The 16,836-nt window shown below is 47.7% G+C and overlaps 5 protein-coding genes across 5 annotated transcripts; 3 read left to right on the top strand and 2 right to left on the bottom strand.

Moving 5' to 3' along the window:
- Window positions 1–680: 680 nt before the first annotated feature.
- Window positions 681–2,837, top strand: chs3 (putative chitin synthase activator (Chs3); the record flags this gene model as incomplete). The annotated part of the gene is made up of 2 exons (XM_039076011.1): window positions 681–2,730; window positions 2,782–2,837. The coding sequence occupies 2 exons, from the start codon at window positions 681–683 to the stop codon at window positions 2,835–2,837; spliced, it is 2,106 nt and encodes a 701-aa protein (XP_038926104.1).
- A 992-nt stretch (window positions 2,838–3,829) lies between these two features.
- Window positions 3,830–5,230, top strand: LCP9604111_7924 (DUF2855 family protein; the record flags this gene model as incomplete). Its single annotated transcript, XM_039076010.1, has 2 exons — window positions 3,830–3,999; window positions 4,078–5,230. The coding sequence occupies 2 exons, from the start codon at window positions 3,830–3,832 to the stop codon at window positions 5,228–5,230; spliced, it is 1,323 nt and encodes a 440-aa protein (XP_038926103.1).
- Window positions 5,231–5,375: 145 nt separating this feature from the next.
- LCP9604111_7923 (uncharacterized protein) lies at window positions 5,376–6,786 on the bottom strand (the record flags this gene model as incomplete). The annotated part of the gene is made up of 5 exons (XM_039076009.1): window positions 5,376–5,654; window positions 5,709–6,152; window positions 6,206–6,515; window positions 6,568–6,699; window positions 6,752–6,786. The coding sequence occupies 5 exons, from the start codon at window positions 6,784–6,786 to the stop codon at window positions 5,376–5,378; spliced, it is 1,200 nt and encodes a 399-aa protein (XP_038926102.1).
- Window positions 6,787–7,440: 654 nt separating this feature from the next.
- On the bottom strand, window positions 7,441–9,686 carry LCP9604111_7922 (fungal specific transcription factor domain-containing protein; the record flags this gene model as incomplete). The annotated part of the gene is made up of 5 exons (XM_039076008.1): window positions 7,441–7,467; window positions 7,523–7,540; window positions 7,654–8,318; window positions 8,372–9,536; window positions 9,597–9,686. 5 exons carry the CDS (start codon window positions 9,684–9,686, stop codon window positions 7,441–7,443), a joined length of 1,965 nt encoding a protein of 654 aa, XP_038926101.1.
- A 1,495-nt stretch (window positions 9,687–11,181) lies between these two features.
- On the top strand, window positions 11,182–13,638 carry LCP9604111_7921 (uncharacterized protein; the record flags this gene model as incomplete). Its single annotated transcript, XM_039076007.1, has 5 exons — window positions 11,182–11,248; window positions 11,327–11,440; window positions 11,622–12,035; window positions 12,091–12,930; window positions 12,983–13,638. 5 exons carry the CDS (start codon window positions 11,182–11,184, stop codon window positions 13,636–13,638), a joined length of 2,091 nt encoding a protein of 696 aa, XP_038926100.1.
- Between the last annotated feature and the right edge of the window lie 3,198 nt (window positions 13,639–16,836).

Raw genomic sequence — 16,836 nt, 5'->3', positions numbered from 1 at the left:
AATTGATTAGTTTGTTTCTCACATGTTAGAGAAGGACTCGAAAGGGGCAATATATTCGCCATTTACGCTCAAGCCTCTGTTTCAAATAGGAGTCACGGAGTCCGGAGTAGATATTAAAGCTGACCTCCAGGACGGATATATAGTGTACTTCCACTTTCCATCCACATCTGCCACGCACAACCGGAAAGGTCGGACACTAAAGACACTACTGAGCTACCAAGACACTAAGGAAAGACTAAAGAGAGACTAAAGAGAACTAAAGGCGAACTAAAGACGTGAAGCAGCACATGTTGTCTCCACAGTGAAAGAGGGGATTTGACCTGAAGGCATGTCTTATGCGCTGTTAGACCGGCGCGGCTGATGAATGTCTCGGAAAGCCCTATTTACAGATCCGATAGGCATCAACTGATGGTATTTAGGTTAGACGAGGGCATGAGAGACATAATAATAGTTCATCCCCACCCGTATTAGGCGCATGAAACATAAATTAAAAGAAAAGAAAGAATGACGATTTGAAAGAGACCGTTCTTTTCTTTTGCTCGCTTCGATGAGAAATATCAATAGTGGTCGTGTCCACTCGTTCTCCACAGCTCGGATTCCCCATAAAGTCCACCTGTTCGCGCTTTTCATGGATCTTGAAATTCCGCTCGCTTTCGCCCTTTGATATTCCCAACTCCACCATGGCCAGTCCTGCCCCGGGACACCGCCAGGCATTGCCTTCTCCCCCACCAGCCTACCTCCGATCATCACCGTCATTCACCCCGTCCGAAACACCACGGACTATCCCGAACCGACCCCAGAAGTTGAACCTGAGCAAACCAGCCCACCAAGCATCGCGATCGGAAACCTCCCTTGTCATTCAACACTCTCCGCGCTCGCCGGTCAAAATCGCACATAGCGCAGATATTCCCGATGCCTCGAGCGTGCGCATCGAAGGCGCATACAGTGGGCCCACCACGCCGCAATTGGACCTCCCTGAGTTCACAGACCTGTCACTTGACGACCCCGTACAGCCGCCTCAGCACACCTGGAATCCTGCCCATCCCCAGCGGCGAGACTCATCACAGGCCCACTACACACATTCGAATTCGTACGGTCATACCCCAGCGAGCAGCGGCTCGTGGTCGGTGATAGATCCGAAGGATGACGGACACGGAAATAAAAAGAGCCGCCCCTCGTTAGAGCGCGCGGGTCAAAGCCATAACGGCTCCTCGCGGGAAAGCTTGGATAGCGTGCCGCTAGTGGAGGACAACTATGAACCTCTGGCCTACCATCACCAGCAACCGGCCGCGGCAGTTACCAGGAAACCTGCACCCAATGGAGATAACCCGTCTGCCTCGACGGATAAGCTGGCCGTGAGGCGAACAAGGCTGTCGCGGCCCGTTTCGGCATACTCCTCAACCTCCGATGGGCGTCACCGACGTAACCTCTCCGCATCCCCGTATCTAAATGCGCGCTCCTCGTCAGGAACCCCGGAAACCAGGTCTCTATCATTCCTCAATTTGCTCAACACATCATACCCGCAGCCAGGCCCAACCACGCAATTCGACAACTCGCGTCTCCAAGCCTCAGTCGGAAACAACGCCTCCCTCCTTAGCCACAAAGAGACATTCGAGATGTACCTGGCGAATGTCAAGAAAACCGACGAGCCAACAGTGCTGTACGAATTCGCCGTGTTCATGGTGAACTCGATGCGCGAGATGCCGCCCGTGGACGTCGAAGACTCCAGCCCGATAACGCGCGCCCGTCTACTCCGAGAATCAAAATCCATCCTCCAGCGCCTCGCAGACCGCAGCTTCCCCTTCGCACAGTACTATCTCGGCGACGGATACGCGTCGGGCCTCTTCAGCAAAGGCGTCGAGGACTACGACCGGGCCTTCCCGCTCTTCCTCGCAGCTAGCAAACACGGCCACGTCGAAGCCTGCTACCGCACAGCGTTAAGCTACGAGTTCGGCTGGGGGTGTCGCGTCGACGGCAGCCGCGCAGTACAGTTCTACCGCCAGGCAGCGTCGAAAAACCACCCGGGTGCCATGATCCGCATGGCCAACGCCTGTATTGCTGGCGATATGGGGCTAGGCAAGCGGTACCGCGAGGGCGTGAAATGGATGAAACGCGCGACCGAGTCTGCAGATGCACAGTATAACTCTGGCCCGTACGAGCTCGGTGTGATGCACGAAAGAGGCTTCGGAGATGATGTCTTCCCTGATGCCACTTATGCAGCGCAACTATTCACTAAATCTGCCGAGCTGGGCCACGTCGAAGCTTGCTATCGGCTTGGGGATGCGTATGAGCACGGAAAATTAAATTGTCCACGCGACCCGGCGCTCAGTATCCATTTCTACACCAATGCTGCGCAGAACGGACATCCGCTGGCTATGATGGCGCTTTGTGCGTGGTATCTCGTTGGCGCGGAGCCTGTGCTCGAGAAGGATGACAACGAGGCGTATGAGTGGGCTCTCCGCGCTGCGAATCTCGGCCTCGCGAAGGCTGAGTATGCTGTCGGCTACTTTACCGAAATGGGCATTGGCTGCCGGCGTGATCCTCTCCAGTCGAATGTGTGGTATGTCAAAGCCGCAGATCAGGGCGATGAGCGGGCCAAGCATCGGATTGCTACAATTCGGGCTGCGGCCGAGGGCAAACATCCAGCTGCTGCGCGCAATGCAGCGACGCGCAGCACAGCCCGGCTTAAGAAAGCCGAGCGCAAGGCTCAGGCCACAAGTCATGTCCAGGGTGAGTAAACCAACCGAGTTGTATACACATTTTGCTAACTGAATTATTTAGAAACTGAAGATGAAATCGACAAGCCTGCCAAACAGAAACGATTCGTCATTTTCTAATCTCAACCCAAATAAATCGCACCCTTCCAAGCACCCAACCCCAATCCTGGTTACCTTGAACCCTCGGCATTACAATACTAGCCTGAAACCTCACGAGAACAGTCTACGAACGAAAATACATACATAATCCCTATCACATCACCATCTCTGCATACACCCGCGCCAAGCAAAGCGCGAGCATGAACCCTGTCATTTTACAAGCGATCTCACATTCCATTATTCAAATCTTCGCCTTTCCCGAGTATCGAGCTGATATCTCGAGCCTGTTTATACCACTCTCCTTTCGTATCTATTCTGCATCTGTCATCTCATTTCTCATCTGATCATCTATCTATGCGGCGGTTTCATTCTGCATTCATTCCTTGCACTAACACTCATCTTCGTTGGTTTCCTAATTCTTTGCTCTCGGCGGCTTTGGAAAATCTATTCTGCTAATTTATCATTCTACTGGGCATATCTGTAACTTCTTTATCGTATTCTGGGATCTCTATGGTTCCATAGAACTGAGCTTAAATTGTCTCGCTTTTGCTCAAGGTTTTTGTGTTTATTTAGTGCTTTGTATCTTACTCTTATCGATTTGTGTCAGTAAAGGCGGACTCATTCGTGTATGTAGAGATGTTTGTTAGTCCGAAAAGGAACAAGGAATATATAGTTAACGGATCTCACGATTGATTACATAGTTGAATTTGAATAGTTACGTGATTAATTCGATGACAGATCTCAATATAAACCAATAAAGCAATAGAATATCATTCAAAGATATATCTGTCATGCACAACAGTGCATAATCGGGCTGACTCTCGCCGTCCCAGCTGGTGGGGGTTCCCCGCCGGATGATCTCTATGACTCTGATCAGTAATCCATTCAGTTTAAAAGAATCAAGGAATCTGGCGAGGCTCCTCCCGGATAATCTTCATGAATCTGTTCAGTAATCGAGTAGCTTACAGAACTAACTCATTCTCATCCGCAATTTCCTCACGACCAAACTCACCATGGGCGTTCATGTGGTTTCAAAGCTGGATAACCGCCAGCATGCGAGCTTCAACCTCGAAGCCACTACTCAGAAGGAACTATCGGATTCTTCAGTAAGAATTCGCACGCAGCTGATCAGCCTCACTTCAAACAATTTGACCTACGCCCTAATGGGTGGATTCTTGCATTGGTATGTTCCGAATATCTTCCAGACTAGACGAGACTGTCAGAAATGCCCTGAAATAAGATTCTCATCAATTACTGGCAGGTGGGACGCATACCCCGTATCCGAGTCCTATCCCGCACCATACAACGATTCCTTGGCATGGGGAATCGTCCCAGCCTGGGGTTACGCAACAGTAGAAGAGACAACGATCCCAGAACTACCCAAAGGAACCCTCCTCTACGGATTCTGGCCTACAACCAGCACGCCAACCGACCTAGAACTCAAACGCGGCTCACCAAAAGACCATTGGCTCGAGACCAGCGCTCATCGCCAACAACTAATGCCACTGTACAACCGCTACACGGTAACTCGGACATCGAGCCCGATCTCCGATCTGACGCACGCACCCAACCTCCCAGATCCCGCACGGGACGAGCTAGACCGCATGGCCTGGACCGCGCTGTACATAGGTGGGGTAGCCGGGTTCGTTCTTAGCGAATACGTTTTCTCGTCCAACCCGAACCAACCTCCCATCCATCCACTGGGGAACCAGGCTGGGTTGCACTGGACCCTGTCCGACGGGGAATTGTCGTCCGCGGTTGTAGTAAACCTTGCCGCGTCGACGAAAACGGCCCGTGTTTTCTCGTACTACGTGGCGCGGAAGCTGGGTGGTTCCGCGCCGCTGGGCTTGTTGCAGGTTACGTCGGCTGTGGCGTCCATCGAGGAGGCGGATCGGAATTCACCTACTGATGTTCCTTCTAAGGTGGTTGGGTATGGGGGTGTTGGTTCTGAGGAGTGCGCGGAGTGGCTGGTTAGTCGCGGGCCTTCGAAGATTGTTATTGTCGACTTTGGTGGTCAGGGAAATGCTCTCAAAGACACGCTTTCTTTGATCAAGAATCATGCCGAGTTGCAATCCTGCAAGGTTGTCATTGTTCAGGTTGGTAATGAGCAGAAAGTATACTCGATGGAGGAGATAATTGCTGGGAGAGCGGCGATGGCGGAGCTTGGAAAGGTTCAATACAACACTTCTGGTGTTCAAGACACGATACTCGAGTCTGTCGACCCGGAAACCTATTTCAAAACAAGAGGCGAGCAGTGGGAGAAATGGCTGGATGATCGACACTTGAGCGTGCCGGGAATGCAGATTGTGTTTGGCAGTGGTGTCTCCGGTCCTAATGGTATCGAGGGAGGGTGGGAGAGACTGTGTCATGGACAAGTAGGAGCTGAAGAGGGGTTGGTTTACAAGATGCAGTGAGACTTGAGGTCGACGGAATAGGTTGGATATAGTATTTAACAGAATGAGAAGGGGTTGTGAAAGTGAAGCGCTCAAGACTCCGATATTTATTCTGAGATTCATTAAACTCATAAACTAAAAGTAGACAAAAGTCCAAACAAACAGACTATAAGACCTCTTCGTATCGAGGAGCAGGCTCCATGGTATGGATACTTGCACCGTGCTCACTCAAAGAACACGGATATTCCGTCTCCGCTGGTATAGAATGCTCACAAAGATTTAGTTGAGAAGCTGCCGATACTATCAGGTCCGAAAGACGATCGCCGTAAGCTGGAGGAGGGCTTTGGCTTCCCTGCATGAGTTGGATATCTTGCCCATGAATGGTCGCATCTTCTCCAATCACATTAGATGCCATATGAATCTTAAATGGCATAACTTCCGTGATCTAACTCCTTGTTAGCTGTATATCATAAATCTCTGCCTGAGTTTCTTTACATACCACAGCTGTAGCAGCCCCTGCCTCATCACAGAACTCAGCAGTGATAGAAAGCTCGTGCGTAATCTTGAGATGTCTAGTCGAGATACTCTGCGAGCAGGCATCGAGAGTTCGCGGCAGAGAAACTGGTGTAGTGAACCGCCATTCAATTTCCGAACCGTCTACCGGAGACTCATCCCCTTGAGAGAAATCCATGGTCTTGGAGAGAACAGTTTGAGTTTGTGCTGCAGTGATAAACTGCATGTTATGTCGCACTGAGTCTGCAGCAGTAGCTTCTAACCGCGCAGTTTGTTTCTCAATGACTTTGATTGTGACAGTGTTGAGCTTGGCATATTTCAACAGCGGTGCAAACCAGCATTCCACAGGGAACGTGCAACCAAAAGGAACGTTCCGGTCAGTGATGGAGAGGCAATACTGGATATTTTGGCTGGAGTGGCCCTCGAGAGTCTAATATCTTCAGTCATCTATGTAGCAAAGTCTATCAGATGCAATAGACTCACCAGTGGACAATGTAGTCGTAAATAGCTCGTTTCCAAATTAGAAACCTGGTAAATTCTAACCGGCTGCGAGACAACAAAATCGCTTTTGAGGCGTCGCTCGACAATGGCCTCGACGCAATATGTGTGATATTGATGGTTTGCGCCAGTGGCTGTGTCGAGGATCTTGCTAGGAAGCGGAATATCGAATAAAAATGCGTGGTCTCCTGCCGGCATTTCGAATGATTTGAGCGTTTTCGAAGAAGCTAGAGGCTGCTCTCGCTCAAACGTGATCTGTTCACGGCTGTCTGATCCCAAGATTCCTTCAAAGGGGCTATGACGAAGTAAGAAGATAGTCAATACGAAGTATGTGGAGAGAGTCTCACATTGCGAATGTTCCCCTCAACCGCACTTTAATATTCTTGACCGATACGACTCGTGCAAGGGAGAGATTGAATTTTCCAGTAACAGACACTGGATGCCGCTGTTCTGAAATAAAAATGCATGCTTGATCAAGACTATGGAATATGCATTAGATCATGTCGGAAAAGCGAACAGGAACAATCATACCTCAATTCGGAGCTGGTGATGTGTTCGCGGAACATCGTCAAAGACCAAGGAATATTAGCTTAATAAGTCAGAAGCTATAATATGAACTCAATTGAATCGGGTCTGGCAAATTTACACGGGAAATCATGGCACATTGTCTGTCTTTATACTCGTCCCTGCGCAACGGAGCGGACATTCCTAAACGGGGTCGGGAACTGATTTCAAGGACTCAAACCTACAAGCGCAGCTCTTCACCGCGGAAGGAAATACCGACATTCTTGTAATGCTGTCTAAATACCTATGTTACAGTAAGCCGCGAAAATCTTTCAAGGTTGGTCCTCAGAAGCTTTTTCTGACATGCTGGGTACATTCCTTGATCTATACTGGAACATTTTCCCATGATCACACGACTGCTACTTCTGAAGTATGTAATATATCATGTTATTTTATCCTTGAGATACTAGAAGAATACATAGGATTGGTTTTCATACACTATAGTGATTGATACATGAACATCTCTTCACGAGGAAGCTATCATACAGCGGAAAACTCCCCACTAAGCTACTTCGGGTAACTTTTCCGATGGCCGCTATCCACAACTAGGCTATCGGGATTCTTAGATAAAGTATTTATGACGATGGCGTGGTCAGAAACAGCGGCCAGCGGAAAACATACTAAATGTGGTCTAGCGGGAGTGTGTAGCCTTCTCTTCACATCTCATGAGTTTGATATTTCCTCTGTAGTACCATGATCAGATGACTCTATCAAGTAGCGCACTCAATGTGTACTTACACAAGACTTGAAACCGAGCTGCCTTCTCATCTTTGTGCAGCTTCTCAAGCTAGACCGCGAGGAGCAAATTCAAAGTCTGCCATGTCGAGATCTAGCAATAATTGATCATTCGAGCAGTTTGGAAAACCGACATCAAGGAAATTGCCGAAAAAAGTATCGAAATCCTCAATTTCAGTTGCTGTTAAGAATGGCATGCTGTCTACTTCGAGATTCAAAGGTTGGTCCGGTCCCAGTTGATGACCGGCCAGAGGGTGTGTGCTCGGAGATCCTGCATTAATCCGTCTCCCCACATTCGGGATGTCGGCAGCCGAGTGCGACTGCATATCCTCAGTGGAAGCAAGTTGCCGTGGAGATATATGAGTCGATTCATGTGCAGAGTTTAGTCGGGTGATATCGATTTCTGGGCCTGTGGAACGTTCCTGGTCTACAGTGGGTTGAATGTTGCTCAACACACGCTGGCCTAGACGAGTCATCACAGCGGCCGACCACCACGTAGTCCTCATTTCCTTGAGAAATTGATGAAATAAACGGATCTGGGAAATGGCTGTGCGGCGCGCACTTGTCAGTTTGCTTTCTCTGAGTTGTTTGTACGTGACTGAAAAGGCGAGCGAGACGGTGTAACCGATCATGGGAAACGGCACTAGATTCCGAATATCCTGATTGAAACTTAGCGACGCGATGGTAAGAATTGAATGACCTTGTCGGATTTTTGACACTCTTGGCTGTGATCGGCCTTGCAACCCGCTGGAATGTGTTGACAGAATAATCACAGAATGATAAACAAGCTCCAAGGACTCTGCGGTCTAGGGGTTAGACAATGTTGCAACTAAACGACGGAAAGTTTCATACCAAGCAGGTCTGGAGCCATGTCCCAGGCCTCACAGTGCTCCACAAGGTCTTCAAAGGAGGGAAGATCGAGTTCACTTTGATCCACGCTTTTTATGATCGGTCGGTAGAAGTGAATCACTTCTCCCAGCTTATCGGCAATTCGAAGCCAGACACGAAACGGCGATCGGAACGTTGAAATAACGTCGTCCACCCCATGGCTTCTGTCTCCGTCGTGTATCATTAAAGGCCTCCCATTCATAGCAGCGTTCCATCGGTCTAGACTCCACAGACACCAGAAAAGATTCCTGGAAGATGTATCAGAATGTTGGTCTGGCCTCAGCAAATGCAACCCCATGGTCTGGGCATGGTGGATAGCCTGGGCCAGATTCAAAGAACAATCCTCGGATCCAGTGGAGCCCCATTCGTGCAGTGACAAAAGCGCCAATATTTGTATTGCAAGTACTTTTTTCTCAGGCCTTCTCGAGATGTTTTGCATAGCATCAGTGTACAGAATGTTGCTAAATTTCTCCAGTGGGAGGGGATTTGAATCCGGACCAAGGCGTAGGAAAGGCACCGCACCCCGGTCCTTCGCTGCGACAAGACACATCACCTGCAGTAGTCGCGCAGCGAGAGTTCCCGCTCTGTGTTGGCTTCGCACGTTATCCTCATCAAGTAAAGGCAGTAATGGATGTATCCGACGAAAGTATATGTCGATCAAAGCCTGTTGGCAGTCTTTCGAAGGCAGGCAGCCGGGGTGAACATGGGTCCCTAGCAATATTTGTGAAGAGTCAGGGGTCTCGCCCCGATCAATGGAACTCTCATCGGTGCCCAACCATGCACCTACATCTCCTTTCTGGGATCGACCGCCCTGCAACCTTGACTCGTTCTGTTCCATGAGAGTCGCTATAGGGTTTGAATCACACGCAAAACGACGAGATTCTTGATCGGCCTCTGCAGGTGTATCTGCATTAGGGCCAATGAAGGATTCGGCCTCTTGTTCCACCGGATTCTGGAGTGAGGGAACACCTGATCGCTCACATCGGGGAGATGCAGATCTATTTCGGACTGCTCGATCCCGCCTTGAAGCTTGAGGTGCAGGATGTCGGCTATCTGCGAGACCAGAGAAGATGGGTGAACAAGTCACATCATCTACTTGCTCCGGGGAGGTATTGTGATAACACCGTTTCTAGAAAAGTTAACCTCCGACTCCGACTATTGCAGGGCTGTCTAGAATAGAACGCGACACCTTTTTGTGACGACAAGAGTTACACGCACGCCGTGCATGTCCCCTCTTGGCATTTTTTCCATCGCGACTAATCAAGAAAGTCAGCTCCATTTTGAATGATTTATACGTTGTATGTCTCGTTCATCTTGTTGACAGGTCGTTGCGGGGCACTTCCCTCTCGGGGGCGGGAACAAGCAGTACGCCACCGGAGCGGCGGTCGTGTCCCAAAAGGGCAAGTCCGAATTACGTATCGTGATTAGCCCGGCATGTCTAACTACCACTCCGTACTCAATGCTATTATTCCCATTTCAGCTGGCACTTTCGTAGCTGATTATCATTGTTCTAGCAATAACACCAAAAATTAGAGAGCTGGGTCCTGTATTATGCCTTATACCGTCGGGTTCAGTGCAAAAAGCCCAGAATATCAATTAGTTAGGGCTATCTCCTATCCTGGCCTGGATATGCAGGCTACCATAGAACGCAGGCCGTCATAACCTAAGGAATAGAGCCTTCTGGATCTAGCTAGATCATATCATTTGTCATATATGATTCCCTGCAATTCATAGTTCAACCATCAGAGATCTTGCACAATACAATATCCAATTTTTGATGGTCTTACATTCCTATCCTTTATATCTGTCAGTCATGAGCCTAGGATCAGTATGATCTTGATTCGACAAAGACGGCATCCCTGGCTATCTCTGCCTTATATTTACGGGGAAACAAGTTCATGTCTAGGTTCTTTGGGACAGTAACTCACAGAATATCCTAGTCATCAACAGTTGGATGACATTGCCGGCCTTCTCTCCGGATTGTCAGATAGCTTTTGAAAGGGACTGTTACGGTGTCAAAGTTCTGTCCCATCCATCCAATTATGCCCATTAAACTAGGCAAACTGAGGTGTAAGTGGTGATGTTTGAAGAGAGGTATCAGGATCTTTTTTTCAATAAGTTGATATGCATTTCTGTCTAAGAGAAAACGCCTGGGAGTAGAAATCGGAAATTTTATGTCTTGAAGAATCTCGATAAAATTAGATTCCGCAGAGAATCAGACATGCTATCTAGACTTAAACCAAATATTTTGCATTAGTATTCGAACTAGGCATAGAATCATCGCCAGCAGAAGAACCCTTAACGCCAATGTGTACGGGTAGTCCGGAACTGGGAAATTAGTTTACGTAGAGATTAGCCGCGTAGATTGCGCCTTTAAGCGTCCAGTGCTTTTCAGCCTCGCCTTCTCCACAAAAAGGGGTGTGCTGCCTTGGCTAGCTCAGGCAGCACCAAGGCACCCATAGGCAGCAGCCTCATTAATGCCCGATCCCCCAGGCCACAAACCTTGACAACATCTCGTCTTTTTTTTATTTAAAAGACGACTTGTTTCTTCATGTTTTCTTGACTGTCTCTTCCTCTGTACTTTCATCCCAGCTTGCAACCTTTTGATTGATTTTCGATTGTGTTAGCTCCCGCCTGGTAGCTCTTTCCCTTGACATACACATCACCTGGGGGGCACCTCGTACTTGATTCCTCTTCAATCTCTACCTTTTCTATTCCTATTTGTTACTCTTGGTACTTGGCCCTATTGCCTTTTTTTTCAATTGAGCAACATTATGGCACCTCGAAGTTTCAAAAACCTCGTCATCACCGTGGGCGGGACATTTCCCAACCTGAGACAGGGTATGAGCCCCCTATTCGCTAGGCTTATTTAGCTCACCTCCACCAAAATCCGTATGCTGACCACTCTACTACTCCTAGTGGACTTAAAAACACTTATTGAGGGGAATGGTGCGACTTTCAGCACAGCGGTCACGGATGAATGTACCCATCTAGTGACCACCGAGAAGGATGTGGAGAAGCAGACTACCAAATGTGAGTACACTACCACATACACGATCTCGGAAGTTTGATATTTTGTGAATTTGGCAATGGCCAATATACTCCCACCCCAATGCTCCAAACGGTGACAGACCGCATTGGGGATGATAATAGCTACGGCGATGTTTCGATATTATGTACGACCTCGGGGCTCTCTTATTAACCAATCGACCAGATAAACAAGCATCCCAAGTCGCCAATTGCCACATTGTTCCACTTTCGTGGCTTCTTGAATCAGCCGAAGCGAAGAAACCATTGCCGGAGTCCAAGTATTCATTCGGCCAGGCGTCGCAGCCAGATGACGACACACAGAAGACTGCAGATGCTGCTCCTGCAGAAAACAAGCGTATTACTAGGAAGCGAGGTGCGGATGCGGCTCCCGCTGAAACACAAGACACCCAGAAGAACGGTGCAGATAGCAAAGCTAAACCATCCGAGGATAAGAAGCCCGCAAGCAAGAAACGAAGCGCGACTGAAGACCCCGTCAAAAATGGTTCCGACAAAAAGACAAAGGACATCCAGAAGACAACCAAAAAGACGATTAATGTCCCAGTCGATGAGGGCTTCATGGAATTTGGTAAAATCAAGGGTAAGTCTTCAATGCGACACCTAATGTGGGGGTCACAGACTAACACACGGCACAGATCCCAAGGTTTACATTGATAGTGCCGGTCTGATCTGGGATGCCACCCTGAGCCAGACCGTTTCGGCCAACAATGCCAACAAATTCTATCGTATCCAGTTGTTGAGCGGTACAAACTCAAAGTACTTTACCTGGACACGCTGGGGTCGAGTTGGGGAGCATGGGCAGTCAGCCTGCCTCGGAGAGGGCAGTTTAGGAGCCGCGATGAAGCATTATGAAAAGAAGTTCAGAGACAAATCAGGCCTGAAATGGGTGGATCGGCTCGATACCCCTAAAAACGGAAAGTACACATTCCTTGAGCGCAACTATGAAGAGGACGATGAAGATGAAGAGCCGGTGAAGAAGGAAAAAACCATCAAGGAAGAAGAGGACCAGCCCGAGGTAGAGAGTGCCTTATCCAAGGGACTTCAAAACCTCATGTCTTTCATCTTCAACAAACAGGATGCTCTCGACACGTTGGCTGCAATGTCCTATGACGTCCACAAACTACCACTTGGGAAGCTGAGCGACCGGACTTTGAAAAGCGGGTTCTCGGCTCTAAAAGAGATCTCCGAGCTGATGATTACACCAAGTGTGGCGCAAGCAAAATATGGCCAATCATATAATGATGCCATAGAAACGTTGAGCAACCGATATTTCACCTTGATTCCTCACGTCTTTGGCCGCCATCGGCCCCCAACCTTGAACACAAATGCGCAGATCAAGAAGGAAATTGATTTGCTGGAAGCACTGACGGATATGGACGTTGCCAATGAAATCATGGTATCGTCCAAGCAAGGCGACGACACCCACGCGCTGGATCGCCAGTTCCAGAGCCTGGGTATGAAGGAGATGACCGAACGTGAGTATAAATTGCGGAACGTACAATTTTACACCAAACTGACCTTGCCCAGTGGACCACAAATCAACCGAGTTCGTAGAACTCGAGAACTACTTGAAGAACTCTCGCGGCGACACACACAACATGAGCTACAAGGTCGTGAACATCTTCCGTATCGAACGCCAAGGCGAAAACGACCGCTTCAACACCTCCCCCTATGCCAGCATTCCAAACAGCGACCGCCGCCTCCTCTGGCATGGATCTCGCAGCACAAACTTCGGTGGTATCCTCAGCCAAGGCTTGCGCATTGCGCCGCCCGAAGCACCCGTCAACGGCTACATGTTCGGCAAGGGTGTGTATTTAGCAGATACCTCGAGCAAATCCGCAAACTACTGTTGTGCCTACAACAGCCGGGGGATGGGGTTGCTTCTTCTCTGCGATGCCGAGCTCGGTGCACCCATGCTGGAACTTGTAGATAGCAACTATAACGCTGGCGAGGATGCACGCAACTCTGGCAAAATTGCTACACTCGGCAAGGGCTTGAACGTTCCTGGTGGATGGAAGGATGCTGGATGTTTGAATCCGGCTTTGGAGGGTGTGAAGATGCCTGATGTGGCTATTGGCAGCACCCACCTATCTGAAAACCGTGGCCTGTTCTACAATGAGTACATTGTGTATGATGTTGCGCAGATCCGACAGCGCTATTTGTTCCAGGTCAAGATGAACTGAGTGGTTTGCTTTAGCATTTTTTGGAGTATTGGGTTAGTGATGGAGTTATTGAGCGGCTCGTTCTGTATGTGTTAGCTGTTTTGAGATTAGCTATGTACAAATAATCGAAGTGTGATAGCAAGCATAACGTTCACTATAAGACAAGATTGGCTGAATATTTATTTGGATGGGAAAGCCGAGGATTTGGGGCCAAGAGATAATGGCTCCATTCGTAACATCCCTTGTAGCAGCCTATTGTATAGCATATTTACATAGTCTTTTTTATAGGCATAAACCACAGCTAAGAATTAAACTCAGGTAGAATCAATAAATGAATCAATTGAAAGTCTCCTTTAAATGAACATGCTGTAACCTCTTCCGGACGAGAAGTCTCCTTCAGAGACACTCCTTCCGAGACTCTTGTGGTTCAAGACCGTTCCTTTTCATTCTCCTCTTCAAGGTCGAAGCATTGTAGATATGGTTTAATGTTGATTTCTGATTGAAGTGGTTTTTAGGATGCAGGATCTTGAAGCAGTTGATTGAAATCATTCGAGGTATTTTCTTTCTTCTTTCTTTTCTGTTTTTGTATTGTTGTTGCAAGCCTGCCAATTGCCCTGAAGCTAAAACCCGTCACAGGAAGGCTGAATGTGGATGCTTGAAATGGCTGTTTGAATGTAGATGATTCAAGTGGTTGTTTGAATGTGGATTCTTGAATGTAGCATCTTGAAGTGGATGCTTGAAGTGGTTGTTTGAAATCGTTCGATGTGTTTTAATTCTTCTTTTCTTCTCTTTTTCTTTATTTTGCTTTCGTGTTTGCTGTCGTAGCAAGCCTGTCAATTGTCATGAAGCCAAAACCGGTCATAGGAAGGCTGAATGTGGATGCTCGAAGTAGTTGATTGAATGTGGATTGTTGACTGAAGTAGAATTTGGATGTGGTTGATTGGATGTGGTTGATTGGATGTGGTTGATTGGATGTGGTTGATTGGATGTGGTTGATTGGATGTGGTTGATTGAAATGATTCGACGTGTTTTCTTTTGTCTTTCTTTTTTTTTTCTTTTTTTGCTTTTGCTTTTGTGTTTGCTGCCTAAGCCCGTCACAGTAAGGCTGAGCGAGGATACTTGAAATGGTTGATTGAAGGTGGATGGTTGAAATGGAATTTGGATGATTGGTTGAAGTGGATTATTGACTGCAGTAGAATTTGGAAGTGGATGCTTGGAAGTGGATGCTTGGAAGTGATTGATTAGATGTGATTGATTGAATGTGGATGTTTGCTTGAAGGTAGATGGTTGAAGTGGAACTTGGATATAGACGCTTGGATTTGGATGGTTGATTGAAGTGGATGGTTGAATGTTGATGCTTGCTTGTCGAGGCGACCATTTTTTTTTTACCACCACAGCAAACGGTCTTGAGAGTCTCCTTTAAATGGGTACACGCTGTGACCTCTTCCCGACGAGAAGTCTCCTTCAGAGACACTCCTGCGGAGACTCTGTCGATCAAGACCGTTTCTTTTCATTCCTCCTCTTTCAGGTCGAAGCATTGCAGTAGTCGAATGTAGATAGTTGATAGAAGTAGATGGTTGAAGTGGATAGTTGAAGTGGATGGTTGGTTGAAGTGGGTGATTGAAGTGGAGCTTGCTTGAATGTTGATACTTGCTTGTCGAGGCGACCATTTTTTTTTACCACCACAGCAAACGGTCTTGAGAGTCTCCTTTAAATGGGTACACGCTGTAACCTCTTCCCGACGAGAAGTCTCCTTCAGAGACACTCCTGCGGAGACTCTGTCGATCAAGACCGTTTCTTTTCATTCCTTCTCTTTCAGGTCAAGCATTGTAGTAGTCGAATGTAGATGGTTGGTTGAAGTGGAATTTAGATGTGGATGATTGAATGTGGATGTGAGCACATATCTAGTACAGTCAGCCTCATGTCATCAGGTATTAACCAAGGTATAGAACACAATGATGGAAGATGAAGAATATGTGATAGCACAGATAAGAAACAAACCTCATAAAGTGGAAGATGGACGATAGACGGTGGAAGGTGGAAGGTAGAAGGTGGTTGGGTTGTCTGAAGAACGAATATAAGAATAGACAAGTCATGTGATGGATGATGGACACGATAGGTAGGCATGTTGGATGTGGTTAGGTTGATCCAAAATGATGAAGAGAGAGAGAAGAAGTAAGTTCAGAAGTGGGAATCGACCTGTTTATATAGCTGGATTTACTGCAAACGATGCAAAACTCGAACGACTCGCTTAGCTCGAGTGCAAACAACCCTGGGAAGGAAAGAACAAACAAAAGAACAAAGGAAAGAGGCAAATAGCAAACAAGAAGCGACCAAGTGACCTGGAAAGTATCAACGATCTATAGTCACGTGAGGGATAATCATACAGATCGTGAGAACATGACAGGTACTAGGAGCTCAATGCCATACCAACTTCTCAGGTTCATGGCCCTCTCATCTGGACATGGAAGGTTTAAAATATGGCATACAGCCTAAGAGCTAGGGGATAAGTGAATTTGAGGTATTCATAGAGAACGAGGAAAGAAACATGGGATACTCCATTTTGACTACAGGCAATAATTAATAAATGGTATGCCCGAGTGGCGGACTTAGACCACCATCTCCAATAAAGCGGAACGAAGTTTTGTGTGGGTTTGGATACAAATTTGGTAGAATACCTGGATCGCCACATCTGACAGAAGAAAAGGGGTCCTCAATCGGTGGACTAGACGTATAATTTGACCCATGGCTTGTTGAACCCAGCTCTGCACACCGGTCTCGTCCCCAATGTTACGTGCCAGGTTCTTTCTAGCAGAAGAAGTGCATTGCTAAACGAATATCAAGTATGAAGAAGGAAAAGAAAAGAAAACAAACGTAAAAATAACAAATGGGTCTTTTTACCCCTTCGGGGGCATAGCCCTATTCTCGCTTCTCCCAGAAGGAAGGTACGACTGTCTGCGCAAACGAGTTCCTTCGAACGGGAAGGAACGACCAACGGTACAACCCCAAACGGGAAAGTACGAGTCCCGCAAGTGCCAATCGTGACACCCAACGTGCACTACCTTATCATAGCGACTGTATAACTAGGTATCTCTCCAACCTTATTTGTAGACCAGCATGGATGAGCTTCAGAGAAATCCAAATCCTCTCGCCCAAGAAGAGGCTTCGTTGATGAGGGTCACTCATAAGAACAGCATGAAGGTATAAAATGGCACATTT

Source organism: Penicillium roqueforti (assembly GCF_015533775.1).
Source record: "Penicillium roqueforti strain LCP96 04111 chromosome Unknown scaffold_27, whole genome shotgun sequence".
In the NCBI taxonomy this organism is placed as follows: Eukaryota; Fungi; Ascomycota; class Eurotiomycetes; order Eurotiales; family Aspergillaceae; genus Penicillium; species Penicillium roqueforti.
Note: the sequence above shows the minus strand (reverse complement) of the source record. Positions and strands in the feature narration are given on the sequence as shown.